General features: G+C 39.7%; 1 protein-coding gene across 1 annotated transcript; it reads left to right on the top strand.

The window, feature by feature from the left end:
* The first annotated feature begins 601 nt into the window (after nucleotides 1-601).
* LOC114686611 (zinc finger protein 54-like) lies at nucleotides 602-15,218 on the top strand. The gene is made up of 4 exons (XM_028861271.2): nucleotides 602-927; nucleotides 9,107-9,198; nucleotides 10,940-11,066; nucleotides 13,610-15,218. The coding sequence occupies exons 2-4, from the start codon at nucleotides 9,169-9,171 to the stop codon at nucleotides 14,716-14,718; spliced, it is 1,266 nt and encodes a 421-aa protein (XP_028717104.2). The 5' UTR covers nucleotides 602-927; nucleotides 9,107-9,168; the 3' UTR covers nucleotides 14,719-15,218.
* Nucleotides 15,219-18,690: the final 3,472 nt, after the last annotated feature.

Genomic DNA, 18,690 nt, shown 5'->3' with positions numbered 1-18,690 from the left:
TATTCAATGTAAAAAAAATCTTTAGTATGAGTCACAGAAGACAAACTTGTTCCTGAGCTAGAAAAATGACAAGACTACCGTCTAGTGGAGAAAGTGGTACAGCGGGGGATGAACTCATCCCTGGGCTGTTACCAATGGGCTGACCACTGACTTCTTGATACACCTATTTCTTTCCAAAATCTAAGTTCCTGAAATATCTCTACTCCAAGTCATAATTGAAGTATTTGGTTTTATCTTGTCATGTTTGCCTTGGGGATGGAACTCAGCCTCCTGAATTTACCCTATCAGTCCAGGAGGTTGGTAGTCAAGTCTGAGGTTAGGCTGCCTGTCTTTTATCCGAAGGGTTCAGAACTCACTGTGGGGGTCAGATACGGGGGTGCAGCGTCCTCCTAGATCCAGTTCTGGTCCAGGCTGGCAGCGAGCATGTGGGGAGGCTGTGCAGAGCGGGTGCAGGGCAGCCTGACAGCTGGAGGAGTGTGGAAGGCGCCTGAGACCGAGTGGGAGGGGCGGGTCTAGAAGGGCGGGGCCACTCACCCGGAAACAGCAGCTGGGAGGATGTGGAACATTGGCTGGGAGAAGGAGTGTGGGTGGGATTAGAGAATGACGTAAACGGAAGCTGGGAAACCTCGTGGGAGAGCGTGGAAGTGGACTGAGGAGGCAAAGGCAGAAGTGTCAAGGGTCCTTTCCCTGTCGTTGCACCAGACCCTGCACGTGGGGAATCTCGTGGTGCAGACCTGAGTGCAGAGGACACGGCTCGGTGTCGCGGGGACACGAAATCTCCCCGGAGCCGCTTTTGCTGCGCGGGGCGGCCTGGGAAAGTCACCAGTCAGCAGCGCAGTAGCGGGAACCACAGCTTGGCGTTCCTGGTTGCTGCTCGGATGGAAAGGGATCCTGGCAGTCGGGAGCCAAGGAATACCACCAGTCACTGTAAGTCCTGCTCCAGGGAAAAGTTTCGCCAGCGAAAGTGTGCTCTGCTCCACTGCCCAGGCCTAGTCTCTGCTCAGCAAAAGAAGTTCCTCACCCAAACCTCATTCAAGAGATTTATTAGGAAGGAAGAATGCAGAAGAGTAGCTGCCCCTTGTTAGTTATGCCCAGGCGTTGCCCCTCCTGGCTGGTCATTATGCCGCTGGGCGCTGCCCCTCCTGGCTGGTCGCCGCTCGAAGCGACCATACCGTCAGAGCAGCGTGCTGATTAAAAGAATCATAGCCATGGTTACCTTTTAAAGCTTTATTGGGGGGGAGAGGGGAGAAAGAGAGAGAGAGAGAGAGAGAGAGAGAGAGAGAGAGAGAGAGAAACAGAGAGACACAAAAGGGGGGGAGAGAGGGGAGCCGACGGGAGGAAGGAGCGGAGAGGAGAGGGGACAGAGAGCCCACAGAGGGCTCACCATCTTTTTAGGCTGGGAAGCCGGCGAAGGCAGATGACAGCCGGCGAAGGCAGATGCCTTAATTAAGGTTCAAATCCTTACATTCCAGACTTTCCCTTATTATAAAAAAGCAGGTAGATGGGATTAGGGGCGTCGTTCCTCTCAAAAACTGCTTCCAGCTGACTTTTGGACGTTGGTTGGCTCTGGGGGGAATGGAGAAGGGGAGTTTTCCAAGGTAGACAGGCGTTGTGGGATGCTGTCTGTCATCCGTTTGCTCTGGAGACATGTATCCCTCTTGGCTGTGGCTGGGAACTGTCTGTTTGACAGGATGCTGGTGACATAGAAAAAAACTTAGAGAGATAAAAGGATCATTATTATTTTTGGAGTTGGCATTTAGCTGAGGTAGATCTGGCCTGCCCCTATGGATTTTGAAACATGTTAAGCTTTATCAGAGACAGATTATTTTGAAGCACCTGTTTCCTTTATTAGTTTGGCATCCAGGAGACAGGTGATCAATTGTTAAAAGCATCTTACAGTAATAGATGTTTATATTAAAGTCTTTTTGTAGTGCCCAGATGCTTTTGGGCCTGGGGGTGTAAATACCTTTTAGCTGTTACAGTTTCTTATTTGATGATCTCTGGATTTGGTTCTGTGGTGGTCCTGTACCATTAGCTGAACAGCGAGTTAGAACAGGGAACTGGGAAGAGAAAAGCTTGTGGTACATGAGAATTTATTTATTTATTTATTTTTTTGGAATTAGGGACAAGGCAAAGATCAGGGCCCTGTCTGTATGCACGTGAGAAACACAGGCAGTGGATCTGGAGTGAAGCAATGAGCTCTTATTTTAGGTGGAAATCTTTTTTCATTAAGTAACTCTGAAGGTGCAATTAAATCTGGTGAGATGGTAAGGCTGTCCTCTGTACCCGACAATAAAGGAGAGGTGGCATCCCAAAACTCCCAGGACTGAGTCAGTGGCTCTGGTGTTCAGAAGGAAAGAAACGGATCGCTTCTCTGCTGCATTCTGGGTTCCCTGCCATGTCTGTAGCCAAGCCTAGGTCTGCTGGAGGTCTTAGCTTGATGTACCCATGCATCTTGGTGCTTGGGGGCAGCAAGCTGACTCTGTCTTTCTAGGCGGCACTTTTAACAAGGCTGTTGATGGCCTGGCAGGACATTTTCTAGCCCATGGCCTTTTCCTCACTTAAAACAGGGACACAACAGCTTTAGGGAGTCAGCGAGTGCCAGCACTTGGCAATTTTGTTTTCGGGCTTTTATCTCTTCCCTGGCACACCTTAAATGCCACAGATGACTCTTTTGCCTGTGGGGTCAGGAGCCTTGCTCTCCAGATGCTTAAGTTTTAGTCAGGGAGGTCTGGGGAACAAGAGACGGATTTTACTCCGTGCCCTGAACTTTTTTTTCTTTCTGATGATTTGTGGCTTAAGGACAGCTTTTGGAAGACTTGTCTGAGGCTATATGCTGAATTTTTGGCTTAAGAGCCATCCTGACTACTGTAAATTTATTTGCATGGATCTTGGCCGCTTCCAGACCCGTCTGTGTTTCTCAAGGCAGTTTGAGAATGGGTGGGTGGAGTTAAGGTGAGTTAGGGCGAGTCATAGAAACCGCCCAAGCCCGTCCACTTAAGCCCGCCCACTGCCGGCAGAAGTCGGATGGAAAAGGTTGCACGTGGAGACGCAGAAGTGGGGAAGGAGAAGGGTTTAGTTAGAACTTTAGTAGAAAGCTTGGAGATAAAGTAACTCTTATTTCCGTTCGCTGGCAGAAGTTCCCGCAACTCCATTATGGGGCCAGATTTACGACGCTATGTGGCCATGTTTACCAGTGCCCGCCCCTATCCGCCAATGTATCCGCCCATTTGTCCCATGACTGTAGCCGAGAGGAAAAAAAAATTAAAATAAAAAATTAAAATAACAAACCCGGATCAGACTACAATCTTGGGCGTCCCCAAAGAGTGGAGAGAGATCCATTAGTCAGCTCAACTTCGCCATCCTCTTCGTCAAGGGATGGGAAGGGCTCAGCCCCAGAATGAATAGATTTCCGGCTTATATTAGGCTTCTTAGAGGCGGGGTTTTTCCAGGGAGAAGATTTTCAGGGTAGGAATTGGACAGATTTCAATCACTTTGAGTTTGAACAAGCTCAGATTGGCTAGATTTCATGCTCAGGGATTGGTTGGTTTTCATGCTCAGCGATTGGTTGGTTTTGTTCTCAGTTGGTCAGGGGCAGATTTAGCTCTGGTTGCAGGGCCAAAAGTGTTTCTTTGGCTCTGGTTTCAGAGTCAGAGTATGTTTTTTTTTGGTTCCAGTTTCAGGGCTAAGGTGTGTTTCTTTCACTGGCTCTGGTTTCAGGACCACAGTGGGTTTCTTTCACTGGTTCTTTTACCTTACAGCAATCATTCGCTGTTTATAAGGAAGCCAGCAGTGAAACATTGCTGTGCATGTCTTTTCTTGTCTGTAAATGTTATATCATTTGAACTAGACTAATCCTATTTTTTTCTTCTTCATAGATCCTCTGGTTTCCAAAATATTCTTATAAAACTACTCTAGTAGAAAGTTTGAACTTATCTGTTGATATTTACAAACATGGTTCTCTTTGGTGGAAAAGTCAAAGCTCTTCAAATTTACATTCATCCACACTAGCTTCCTTGTTATACCTGGGGACTTCGGGATTTAGCATCACGGGAGAGCTTTTAGATATTAGACATGAAAGGAATTGTTGCAGATTTAATCTCATAAAAAATATATTTTTGCTAGTTTTACATATATGGTTTGTAAATGCTAACACTTGAAATTAAACTTTTTGTACACCATTATTCTTCCATCTGAGACATATGCACTCTGTGGTGTAAATATGGCATTCTGAAAAGTGTCTGAGCTGGATCTGGTGGCACAGGCCTTGAATCCTAGTATTCCAGAGGCAGAGGCAGGTGAATCTCCCTGTGTTTGAGACCAGCATAATGAGTTCTAGGACACCCATTTCTACATGGTGAGAGACTCTTTCCCAAACAAAGAAAAAGCAAACAACAACAACAAAAAAAAGGAAATATATCCTCTTGTGCTGAGTTCTTAGTGTTATACTTTGGGGTCTGGAAAGCACAGTATGCTGTTTGAGGGCGTCAGGTCACAGTATTTTCACAGTTAGAAAAGGCATTCTGAACCAGGTGGTTATGGCACATGCCTTTAATCCCAGCACCCCAGAGGCAGAGGCAGGTGGACCTCTGAGTTTGATGCTTTGATGCCAGTCTGGGCTACAGAGTGACTTTCACAGCCTAATGATAGACCAGCCTGACTCCATCTTAAGGATGGAAGCCATTTTGTTATAAGGTTAGAACAAGTCATTTCTGTTTGCCTCAAAGTTCAAGTTGACTGTGCTTTAACCTGTTTCTGGAATTTGACATGCTCCTCACTCTAAGGAATTTGACTCACAGCTTGAAAAGATGTTCTGCCAAATAAATTTAAAATGTTCACCAAAGTTCCCAATTAACCAAAATTCTTCTGGAAATCCACCAAACCTGAAAAACCCCCTTGCTCTGCAGTTTTGGGGGATATATAAGCCCCACTTTCTCCTTTATTCAATACTATATTTTCAAACCCCACATTAGGTATATAGATCTGTCTGACAGAAATAAAGCTTGCTTAACTGGATCAAAAAATTTGAGTGATGGTCTTTACTCTCCTTCAGTGGGATTATACTACATAGAGAAACCCTCCCTCGAAGCAAAGAAAAGGCATTATAATACAGGATGATATTAGAAAGCATCTTTTGAACAATTATGATCACTCATCTACATCAGAAAAATGTCTGCAATAGTCTTTTGTTTCCTCAGTTCAAGAAAAGCACTCCGTCCATGGACACATGACCAAACTATTAGTTTCTGGTTCTTGTGTTTGCTTTGTTTGAGACTCAAAATACCTGTGTTGCTCTGTTGACCCCCAAATTCACCATGTAGACCAGGCTGGACTGGAACTCACAGAGTTCCACCCACCTGTTTCTGCCAAGTGCTACGATTAAAGGTGTGCACCAACAGGATGATTCAAACTGTTGTTTTTTATTTTGTGGTTTATTGACAGCCAGTTGTGAGACTGTGGACTTCTCCCAGGGGGATGGGCAATGCCTGGACCTTGCTCAGAGGACTTTGTACACAGAGTGGCTGTTGCAGAATTGCAGTAGTTTGGTTTCTGTGGGTGAAAATAGTTTGTTTGTAGTCTCCCTTGCTCCTCCTCAGGATTCCTAGGAAAACTAGTCTGCATGTGTGTGAGCTGTGTGTGAAGGAGTCTCATGCCTCACAGAATAAAGTGAAATCCTCAGCGGAACAAAGAAAATTGTCATAAAATGTTCTCTTCTTGTGAGTCCTTTTCAGAGGTGTAGGGCTTCCATAAATTTTGGTCCATGATCAATTCAGAACCTCACTAGTGTATGATATTCTCATCCCAGTCGTGCATTTACATTTCTGCCCCTGAGATTCAAGTGACACTAACTGAAAATGCTTCCTAAATATTTTCAGTGGAGTCATTTGTAGAATCCTGTGTTTTGTTTTCTCTTCATCTACTGAGCACGGTACTATGTTAGAAATCCAGGTGCTTTCTGAAGAATCTCTTTCTCATATGCAGGGATCACTAGTCACCCAGACTTACTCACCTGTGCAGCAGAACAAAGTGGCCTGGAAGGAGAGAGGAGACAGTAGCTAAGGGCCTAGGTATGGTGGAGGGATTGGTGAAGGAGTGGAAAGGGGATCAAGTGAATGTGGAAGTGGGACATGAAATCAGTTTTGCCAAGACTGTTTTGCTTACATGTATTATTGTATATCATGTGCAGTCTGTAATTGTATTTATGGACAGATGGGAGCCACCGTCTGGGGTCTGGGAATAGAACCTGGGTCTCCAAAACAGTAACAGATGCCCATACCCATTGAACCATTTCTCTAGCCCTATTAAGTTTTACTTATGTGAGTAGCAGTAATAGAAAATGATATAAAGCCCTTATACACATTTTTATGTAGATGATCTAAAATCTTGACTTTGCACAGGCATTTTTTATTTCTTAATAACTTTTTCTTTTATTGTCATTGTGTGTTTGTATGTATTGTTAAACATAAAAATATAACTTACACAGTCTTTTTGTTTTCGGGATGAACATTTGGTATTGGGTAACCATATAGTGCACACTTCTCTGGGAAAGACTATTTCTCCAGCTCTCAGAATCGCTTAGTGTTTGACTAAGGTTAAGGCCTAGTTTCTCCCTTCCATGTTAGCATGTCTCTTGGTGTTGTCCTTGTTCTACTCATGTTTAGGATGCTATGCTTGTAAGATTTCATGCGTGTAGCTTCTCTGACATTTTTAGGAGACACAATCTCACAGCACATGTCCTGTTCCTCTGTCTGTTCCAATGTTCCCACCCCTCGCTCTCAGTGATCCGTGAGCCTGAGGTGAAGGAGTTGTGTTGTTTGTGTCAGCTGGGACTGAACATCACAACTCTGCGTTTTTACTGATTTGGTTTTCTATAATTATCTCCCTGTGTTGCTAAAATAACTTTACTTGGTGAGGGGTGAGAAACTACATTTATCTATGGGAATAAGAAAATATTTAAACTGCACTTAGGGATTATGCTGATTTAGTAAATTAGTAGTTCTAGATTCTCCTCCAAGATTATTGACTTCACTAACTCTGGGGACACTGGCTAGGTTTCCAATACCAGGCATAATTTGCCCCTTGTTGACAGTGTCTTAAATCCAATTGGAAGCTGTTGGTTACCATCAAGGTCTGTGTGCCACTCTTGCACCCTTAGGGCTATCATGCAGTGCAGATCATTGTTGTGGTTCATGGGTGTCATAGCTGGGTAGGACTGTTCGCTGGCTCCCTCCTTTGGAAGCTTGCATGTTGCCTTCTGGTACTATGAAAGCTAGTCCCTAGACAGGAAGTTTTAAATTCTGATCTATCTCAAGTCCTCTAGGATCTGTGTGCAAAATGCATGGCTTCTTCAACAATAGGGACTCACCTTCTACCTCTAGGAGTCAAGTATGGGCAACAGCAGTAACCTGTAATGTTTCAATAATCTCAAGGATAGTTGTAACCAACAACTTCAAAGCAGGCTTCTTACACCTAGTGTTGGTGGTTTCGTTAAAGAAAAAAAAGTGGCACCGTGAGGACCATTATCAGCCCAGATGGGAAACTTTCATTTATACTCTAACTCTTAACTGTATACACAGGCTTATGTTATAGGCATTAATGGTAGATGACAATAGTATGATTGCTTATGACTTTTTAGACATTCTTAGTGTTATTTTACTGTCCTTCTTCTTTGTTTATATCTGTTCCTTCTCTATAATTAAATCTCTCCCTGTTTTTCCATTTCTCCTTTAGATCACTTGTTCCTGTTACTTCCCTCTCTGTTAGTCCCCTATATCCCACTGTGGTCTATTTTTATTTTTCTTGTTACTGTACTCACTTCAGGTTGTGTACTCAAATCTGAAGATTTGGAGCTAGGAATTTCCTATGAGTGAGAACAAGCAATGTCTGTCTTTCTGGGTTTGGGTTACCTCACACAATATGATCTTTCCTTGGTCCATTCATTTACCTGCAAAGTTTATAATTTCAATTTTCTTCACAGCTGAATAATATTTTATAATATAAATGTACCATATTTTCACTATCCATTTGTCGGTTGAAAGACATCTGGCTTATTTCCCTTTTGTAGCTATTGTGAGTGGAGCAGCAATGACCAGAATGAGCACCTCCCTATAAGTAGGATGTCAAGTCCTTTGAGTATATGCCAAGGAATGGTACAGCTGGATCATGTGCTAGATTTGTTTAAATTAAAGATTTGTATATTTGGTTTAAAATTCTCTGTATTGATTTCTAGAGTGGCTAGAATTTTTGTTCATCGGATTTTATTTCTTATTGTTTTGATTTTAATGTTGCTTTTAAGCAGAAGTTTCCCTGTGCCACAACTGCTCTCAAATAATCACTCAGAGTCTTATATTAATTGTAAATGCCTGGCTAATAGCTCAGACTTATTACTAACTCACTCTTGCAAATTAACCCATTTCTATTCATTCATGTACTGCCCCGAGGCTTGTGGCCTTTACCTCCACCCCATTTTGTGTGTCTGACTAGTTCTCCATTTGGGTTGGCAATTCTCCTAACTCCCTTCTTTTCCCCAGCATCCTCAGTTTGATTTTTCCGCCTAGCCTTATCCTGTCCAGTTTTCAGCCAGTCAGCTTCTTTATTAAACCAATCACAGTGACAAATCTTCACAGTGTACAAAAGGGTTTTCCACAGCCGTTGTTGGTTGGATATTTGGGAGTATTGTTTCTTTACTATGAGAGTTAGTGGCTTGCCTCCCATTTCTCCTCTACTTACCAATTCTTCACATGAAATGTATTACTTACCATGTTCCCATGGATAATTCCTCTGATTCTCCTCTGTATATTTTCCCTCCTATTTAATATCTGCTGTGCTGCTTTATTGAAGTGAGTTGTGTTCATTCATGCCTATCTTGAAATGCACTTATGTCTCCATCAATTTTAGAGACTATTTGTCTGGTTGCAGCAGTATGGTTGATGATAATTTTCCCTCCAGGCTTTAAATGTATTTTCATGTTCTCCTGTCTTTGGAATCATTTACTGGACACCTGGTAAAATTCTGTTCCTTGTGTCTTTTCATGCGGTTTGACATTTTTCTTTATCAGCTTTTAGTATTAATTTTTGCATTTTCTTTTTGATCTCTTATATGAAAGGACAGCAAGCCATCTATTCATTGTTCCTGAAAGAGAAAGTCAAAGAAAAGAAACAGAAAGAAATGGCTGATTCTCCAATAAACATATCCCAGGTCAGTGGTCATGTCCACTATTTTTTCTAGAAACGTTATATTCTGAGACATTGGGTGCCTTTAGTTTTCTGCTTCTGATATTTTTTTAACTTTGTTTTAAAAGTCATTCCAAACAAACACACAACAAAAAATTCACTTACTGAAATTAACTATACAACTTAATGTAATTTTATACAGTTAGAGTTGCCATTAGGAATAGAAGCTCTGAGCCTCACATGTGATTTTATATGTTTACTATTGAGTATATTATATTGTAATTATACACCACCCAAAACCAAAAGACATGTCACAGAATTAGAACTAGAAAAGCAATTAGCTTTATATCATTTTTCGTAACTGGTGTTCATTATCTGCATTCAGTTATACCTGAACTCCTGATTTAAAGTTTCCTGTTCTCTTTTCTCCATGTTCTACTGTGCCCACATGTACATTGTTTCCCATATACACATATTATTGGCTAGATTCTACACGAGGGAAAGCGTGATTTATTTCTTTCTGACTTGTATGACATTACTTACTATTACATATTCTAAGTCCCACCATTATCCTGAAAATTTTTATTACATTTTTCTCTTCAGTTGTATAGTATTCCCTTTTATATGTATAATACCATTTTCATTATCCATTCATCTGTTGATAGACAATTAGGTTGATTCCAATTCTTTGCTTTGGTGAATAAGCAGCAGTAAATATGGGGTGTACATATCTCAGTAGTGGAGAATGGAGTTCCCTGGGTATATGCCCAGGAATAAAAGAGCTGTCCATATATTAGTTCTCTCTTTAATTTTTTTCAATGCTCTCTAAACTGATTTTCACAATGGTTGTATTAATTACACTACACTACACACAAACAGTGACTAAGGGGATCTTTCTTCCTCATTCTCTCTGACATATGTTGTCAGACTAGTTGATGTCATTCTACCTGGGGTGAGGTGTATTTCAAGTAGTTTTAGTTTGCATTTCCATGATGGCATTTTAGGGATCTTGAATACATTTTACAAACTTTATTGGCCATTTGTGTTTCTCTTTTCACAAAGTGTCTATTCAGCTCATTTGCACATATATTGTTTGGCAGTTTCATTTCCATGGTATTTAGTTTCTATAATTGTTTGTAAATTCTAGATATGAGCCCCTATCCAAAGCGTCACTGGTACAGATTCTCTCCCATTCTGAGTGATGTCTGTGTGTTCTGCTGATTGTTTCCTTTGATAAACAGAAACACTTTATATCCATGTAGTTCCATCTGTTGATACTTGGGGTTATTTCCAGTTCGGTTTGTGTTTTTTCTTTTCAATAAGATCTTGCCCATCCCATATTCTGAGGGTATTTCTTATGTTCTTTAAGTTTCTGTGTTTCTCATTTTAAATATGGGTTTTAATCCTCTGTAGCATGATCTACAGGTACAGCATTTGAAATCACATTTCCTCATAACAGATTTTCCTTCTGAGACATGTACACTGTGATCCTGTGGGACATAAACACAGCATCCATGACAGATAGATAACCATGTCCAGACTTTAAATGTGTGCCTTGTTTTGAGTATATTGCATGTGAGACTACTGTTGTCATCCTGTTTTTCACAGAGTTAGAACTTTCATTACATACATGTGACTATATCAGAAATAATTTTTTTGAGTAATTGTCTTCCTCCATCTACAGCCCTAATTTCTTCAAGTCTCCTTTTATCCAAGAAAGTACTCTGTCCAATATCACATGATCAAACTGTACTTTTTTGTTTCAGGGTCTGTTGACATTCTGGGATGTAGCTGTAGACTTCTCAAAAGAGGAATGGGAATATCTGGACTCTGCTCAGAGGTCTTTGTACACTGATGTAATGTTGGAGAATTACAGCAACCTGGTCTCTGTGGGTGAGAAATTTTGCTTGTAGAATTCCTAATTAATCTTTTGTATGTACTGACTTTATAGGTTTTAAGTTCTGTGTTAAACTGTCATGGAAACAACAGAGGACTATGGAAACTTTGGTAGTACAAAAGAACTTTTTCATGGTATTTAATTTTTTCCCTTCCATTTTCCATTTTAGAGGTATCATGCACCCTTCGTTTTGGTTCCAAGATGCATTCAGAAACATAGCCGCATATAATATTTGTACCCAAATCTAATTTTCCATTGATTTCCTTTTATTGTAGATTCTTTTCTCATACAGTATATTCTGATGATACTTTCCCATCCCTCTACAACTCCTTCCTCTCCATATCCCCTCCTCTCAATAGCCACTCTCTTTCTGTCTCTCATTAGAAAATAATAGCCTTCTAAGACATAACAACCAAGCATGACAAAATAGAATATAAGATGAAACAAAAACCATCATACTGAAGTTGAACAAAGTAACCCAACAGAAGGAAAAGAGTTCTGTGTACAGACACAAGCACCAGAGACCCTTTCAATCACACTCAGGTGTCCTATGAGAAGACTAAGCTTAAAACTATAATATATGTTCAGAGGACCTGGGTCAGACCTGTGTAGGCCCTGTACCTGCTACTTCAGTCTCTGTGAGTTCACTTACACTTGGCTAGTTGGCTCAGAGGGCCTTGTTCTTCTGTTGTCCTCTATCCCCTCGGGATCTTACATGCCTTTCACCTCTTCTCTTCATGGTTCCGTGAGCTCTGAGGGGAGGGATTTAATGGAGATATCACATGTTGACTCTCTCCACATACTGACTGGCTGTGGGTCTCTGCATCTTTTCCCATATGTTGCAGGAGGAAGCTTATGAGATGATGATGGAATAAGGCACTGATCTATGAGTATAGTAGAATATCGTAAGGAGTCATTTTATTGACTTTTTTTTTCTTTTTACACCAGTAGTTTTTTGTTTTACCGTTGTTCTCTGGTCTATCTAGTCTTCGGTCCTTGGTTACCCAAGCAGTGTTGGCTATGGGTTCAACCTTGTAGATTGGGCCATAAGTAAATTCAGACAATTCTTGGTTACTCCCTCAGTTTCTGTTCCACCATTGCCTTAGCATATTTTACAGACAGGACAGATTATAGGTCACAGGATTTGGGGCTATTTTCACCTATATCTTAAGTTCCATGTCCATAATTGCATTTGACATCATTTTAATTATGAGGAAAACTCACAGTATGCAAACTGAAATTTCTCCCTAAATATGTTTAGAAATACTTACAGGAAATAACAATTGGGAAATCATTCCTATATTCCCATACTTTGTGTTCTCTTCATGTACTGAGCACAGTACTGTGTTTTAGATGTCTATATTCTTTCTAAAAACTCTGTCATGAGTCACAGTACATGTGGATTATTATGTGCAAGGTAGGCTTGGTCACCTGTCCAGAGCAAATAAGATTGCCCTGGAATGTGGAGAGGAGAGAGTAGCCACAGCCAGGGTGGGCTCATGAATGAGCAGGACAACGATGGCTTCCAGTAAAAGAGAAATCAAGAGATGAAAATGGTTTTGCTGTATTTAATTCCACTTGAAAGGATTGTGATCATTAACTTACTATAGTGTCCTGGTCCCAGGATGCATTCTACCTGTTGTAACTGTTAGAAGACATTGTGCTTTATTGCATCTGAACTATGGTGACTTGATACTAGTACAAAATGCAATTTTATTTGATTATGCTGACATCCAACTGGAATAATTTTACAAACTTTATGTCTAAAATGAGTCCATGGGGTAGAATTATTCTGTAATTGCCTTCCTTGCTGTCTGTCTTTATATCACATCCTTTATATTCTTCCCAGTGGAGGACACACAGACACCTTCTGGGAAATAATCTTTGGAGTCGGTGTACAGAGTGGACTTGAGAATAACCCTATGAAGAAAGTTAAGAAATATAGCAGTGTGTGGAGCTCAGACAGTGGAGGATAGAAATAAGCAATAGCTGCCCATGACAGCTCTGCCTCAAATGACCTAGAGCCTCTGGTGTCTGGCAGAATACTTGATTTGCATCTATGAATTTTGAAGAATCTAATCCCCCCTCCTTTTTTTTTTTAAGGAAAAAGAATTCTTTGATGCTTTTGAGTAATCTTTTAATCTTAAAAGCAATTCTCAACAGTACTCTTCATTGCTGGAATTAGGAAGTACAAATACTGTGAATCTGGGATTAGATTAAACTCTTTTTCATCAATGCCTGAGGAAATAAATATTTAAAATTAGAGACATGTATTCTAATTATAATCAGTCAGTGAGCTCCATCCCGAGGCTAACTACTGATTCCTCTAATATCTGTTTCATCTTCCGTGAAGGCTATCACTTTGTTTTTTTGTGAGAATCCATATAATTATAGTGAAAGAATAAGATTGACTACTAAGAACTCTATTCTAAATAGTTGCTGGTTGATTTTTCTGAAGAGAAAACTGAAAAACTCTGTCATCTATCAAATGTTTAATCTTGGAACAAGCCCATTTAATCTGAATTGTACTTATTTTCAGAGAACTATTGCATATGTGATCCTGTCCATCAACATGTGAAGACTGGAAAGAAGTCTTGTCAGTGTAATGAGCTTAGCAAAGTGCTTCATGACCCCTCTACAAGTAGACTTTATAGAACAAGTGAAACTACAGAAAATGCCAGTAACTACAGATGCAGTAATCACAGGGATGCCTCTATTGACTCATCAAACCCAGACAGACATGAAAGCATGCACACTGGAGAAGAACATTGCAAATCTAAAAACTGTGGGAAATCTTTAAATTTCTGTCCCAATATTCCTCAAGATCAGAGACACTACACTGCAAAGAAACATAATAGTCAGAGAGAATATGATGACTGTTTTGGCTCTACATACAATCTTATAAAACAAATAATCTCCATTGGAGAGACACCACACCAGTGTGAGAAATGCAGAAAGAAACCCTACAAGTGCAACATTTGTGACAAATCCTATAACCAGAGTGCAAGTCTTAAAGCACATCAAAGACTTCATACTGGGGAGAAACCTTACAAATGCAAGGAGTGTGGAAAGTCATTTCGCCTGTTGGTAGTACTTAAGAACCATCAGAAATTACATACTGGAGAGAAGCCTTATAAATGTAAGGAATGTGACAAATCCTTTCCTGTAAAGTCAACTCTTACAAAGCATCAGAGAATTCATACTGGAGAGAAGCCCTACAAGTGTGATGTTTGTGACAAATCCTTTAATCAGTGTTCACATCTTAAAATACATCAAAGACTTCATACTGGGGAAAAACCTTACAAATGCAAAAATTGCGGAAAGTCATTTCATGACTTATCAGCACTCCATAGCCATCAGAAAATGCATACTGGAGAGAAGCCTTACAAATGTAAGGAATGTGACAAATTCTTTACTCTAAAGTCAACTCTTACAAAACATGAGAGAATTCATTCTGGAGAGAAACCCTACAAGTGCAACGTTTGTGACAAATCCTTTACTCAGTGCTCAAGTCTTAAAACACATCAAAGACTTCATACTGGAGAAAAACCTTACAAATGCAAAAATTGTGGAAAGTCATTTCCTCAATTATCAGCACTTCAAAGCCATCAGAAAATGCATAAAAAGGAAAGGCATGCTGGAGAGTAGCTTTACAAATGAAATGAATGTGACAGATCCTGTAGACACTATTCGTCATTTAGAAGGCTACAGAAAATTCATTCTCTAGAGAAATTATACAAAGGCAAAGATTGTAGGAAGTCCTTTCTTGAATTATCACATCTTAAAATGCATCACAGAATCCACACTGGTGAGAAACCTTACAAATGTGAGGTCTGTGACAAATGCTTTGCTGTAACCTCAACTCTTAGAACACACTAGAAAATTCACACTGGAGAGAAACCTTACAGATGTAAAGAATGTGACAAATCTTCTAAGTGCCCAACTCTTTAGAGAATATTAGAAAATTCACACTGGAAAGTAAACATACAAATGCAAAGACTGTGACATAGCCTTTACCCAGCATTCAAATCTGAGAAAACATCAGAGTTCATCCTAAAGAGAGAGATTACTTCTGTAAGGAATGTGGCAAATCTTTTACTTGATGTTCATGTCTTAGAGTACATCACAAAGTTCATGCTGGAGAGAAACCTTACAAATGCAAAGACTGTGACAGATACTTCATCCAGCATTCAAATCTTAGAACACATTACAGAGTTCATACTGGAGAGAGACCTCACATATGTAAGGAATGTGGCAAATCTTTTACTAAGTCCTCAACTATTCAAGCTCATCAGAAAACTTATATTGTAGAGAAAAAAGCTATTGTAAACAATGTGATATAGCATTTATCTGGTATTCTCTGTTTACAAGTCACAACAGTATACATAATAGAGCCATAAAGATATGAAACTTGTGAATGTCTTTAATGAGGTTTAATTATTAAAAATATCACAGTGTGTATATTAAAACAAAATTCTGCAAATATAACTTGTGAAAATATTTTTTAAAAAATATGTATAGGAATTTTGACTGCATTTCATGTCTGTGTGCTCCATATATGCTTCCTACCTGTGGATGCCAAAAGAGGGTATCAGATCCCCAAAGCTGGAGTTATAGGCAGTTGTGAGCTGCTATATCTGTGCCGGGAATTGGACCCTGATTCCCTGGAAGAAGATCCAGTGCTCTTAACCACTAAGCCCCTGAGAAAAGCTATAATAAAAACATCTTGTTCGGCCTCTAAAAATTCATAATAATTCCAATCATGATGCTGCTCACCTTTAATCCCAGCACTTCAGACACAGAGGCAGTGGGATTTGTGTGACTTCAAGGCCAGCCTGATCTTCATATTAAATCACTATATAAATCCTGTCTCCAATAACATAATAATAATAATAATAATAATAATAATAATAATGACAAAATGTATCAAAAATTGTGAGAAAGCTTTAATTTTTCCTATAATTTTGCTATACCTCACTAAATTCATACTTCAGGCAAGCCTTATAAAGCTATACCATATGTAATCCCATGTCTTGCTGTTCATTGGAAGTTCCACCCTCCAAATACATTCAATTTGACAAATCCTTTACCTAGTGCTGAAATAGTAACTATGAAAGAAAATTCATAATGAAAGAAAACACAAAAAATTCTCCAAAATTCTCATCTTTTATCCACCCTCAAAAATTTTCATACTAGATTCAAACTATACAAATAGCAAGAAGTTGAGAAAGTGTAAGAGTTAAATTGTGAATGTGACAAAATGTACATGTTCACTTATAGATTATAAATCTCCAGATCGGGACTGGGGAGATGGTGTAGTGATTAAGATCTGGCTGTTCTTTCTAGGACCTAGTTTGAATCACAGTATCAACCTGGCAGCTCAGAAGTGTATGTAACTATAGTACTAGGGTATCTGGTACCTTCTGAATTCTGTAGGCACTTCATGCACATACTGTACATACATGCAGGCAAAACACCCAAACATATAAAATTGAATAATTAAAAAGAAATCCCTAAGGTCACAAGGCATGGTAGAACATGCCTTTGATCCCTGGACACTGGAAGTAGAGGTAGGTTGATCTCTGGGAGATTAAGGCCACCCTACAGAGCAAATGCTAAGACAACCAGGGTTACACAAAGACCCTGTCTCATAAAAAGAACAAGAGAAATTCCTGAAAGCATGCAGAAATTACTTTTGAAGTACTAAGGAAAATGGGGAAGTAATTATTTTGTCTTAATTAGAGTTTCTATTGCTGTGAAGAGACACTGTGACCACTGCAGCTCTTACAAAGGAAAACATTTAATTGGGGCTGGCTTACAGTTTCAGAGGTTTAGTCCATTATCATGGCAGGACATGGCAGCCTGCAGGCAGATGGTGCTGGAGAATGAGCTGAGAGTGGAGAAGGAGTTACATCTTGACTTAATAGGCAACAGGAAGTGGTATGAGTGTCACACTAAGCTAAGCTTGAGCAAAACAGATCTCAAAGCCTGCCCCTACAGTGACAACTTCCTCCAACAAGGCCATACCTACTTCAACAAGGCCAAACCTAATATTACCACTCCCTTGGGGGTCATTTTCTTTCAAACCACCACATACTCTAAAATAATATACGTGCCCTTAACTGCCAGTAGACGTTCATTGAGGGAAAGGAGGCTCCTGGTGCCCTCCTTCAACCATGATGAAATGGTAATTGTGCCAGTCTTGCACAGTTGCTTGTTCTCAGTACTTTTTGAACAGCTATTTCAATCTGGATTATCTACTACCAACTGCAAGAGGAAACTTCAAGTTTCAGAGTAGTACAAATTGATAATTATAAACATGAATATTTAGATGCCAGATTAATATGATCATTAACAAAACATCAATAGGTTCTGCGCTTGGGGCTGTAATTCCCAATCTTCCATAATCAGGATCCAGGTGTCCCAGGAATCAAAATGGGGAGAAATAGTTTCTGTGTCCTGTAAGTTTCAGTTTCAGACAGAGGAGTGTTCTGCTAGGAGCCAAAACAAACATTTTATTGAACTGGAAGCTCAGACTTAAGGTTGAGGGAACAGGAAACAAAATTTTCCTAGTGTGTCATTAGGGGTGATGGTGAGAGATATCTAACTTATCTCTTATCATAACTAAGGAAATTATAACTAGTCTTCAGCTACATCAAAGACTTCAGAAGGATATAACATTATCTGAGAAATGGGAGAAGGATACAAGCAACTTTCAGGAGTCTTGCAAGAGTAGACAGAGACAGCTGGCAGCTTGGATAGTTATACAGAGTTCTGTAAAGTTGGGGCATCTGTCTTCAGCCCACAGGCCTAGAATCTCTCAGGCACTTTTCTCTGTGTCCAGTAGAATGTCTGGCAGTTTCCTCTGTGAAGCAGGAACCTGAAGGACCATTTCACCAAGTAAAATTCAGTGGTCACCTTCCTATGTGTCCTGCATGTCCAGTTGATATATTTTTTTTCAAGCAGTCCAGGCAAGTACAGTTTCCTGCCCAAATGGCTATTTTTGCCAAGGTGAAGATAAACTCCATATGGAGTGTCTTCAATGCCCATCCTCCTCTCTGAAGTAAATTGGTGCTGCCAGGAGCAGTCATGTCTCATTATCCAGAAAGCCTAAATTTTTAAAACATTTTAAATGCCATATTTTGTAGGTCTTTGAAGTATTTGAAGATTACCTATCTATCTGAAATATATCTATGTATACCTAGAAAACTTAACTAATATGTTACAAGTTTGACTATCATAGAAGACTAATTATTAATCTATATTTAATTATCCATTACAATCTAAATGAGTTGCATAAACATAGCACCTCAAACAAGAGTAGAAATATATATACAGTATTACAAAATTAAGTTTAAACTTGTATCAATAAACTAAAATCTACAGCAATGTAAAACATTTCAAACAAGTCGTTGCTCTTTAAAAGTAGGTTCAACAGTCTACCCTTTTATCATTATCTATGCTATCACTTTCCCCTTTTCTTTTTTTAGAAAGAGATTGCATTTATAGAAATATTGGTTTTTCTCTGTCCCACGCCAGATGGTTCTTTTGATATGGGACTGAAGAATCTCTTAATCTTTATTTTAGTAATATGCTTGGGTTTAGAGAAAGAGTGAGCCA

This window comes from Peromyscus leucopus, chromosome 1 (assembly GCF_004664715.2).
Source record: "Peromyscus leucopus breed LL Stock chromosome 1, UCI_PerLeu_2.1, whole genome shotgun sequence".
NCBI lineage: Eukaryota > Metazoa > Chordata > Mammalia > Rodentia > Cricetidae > Peromyscus > Peromyscus leucopus.
This window is presented reverse-complemented; position numbering and strand designations above follow the sequence as displayed.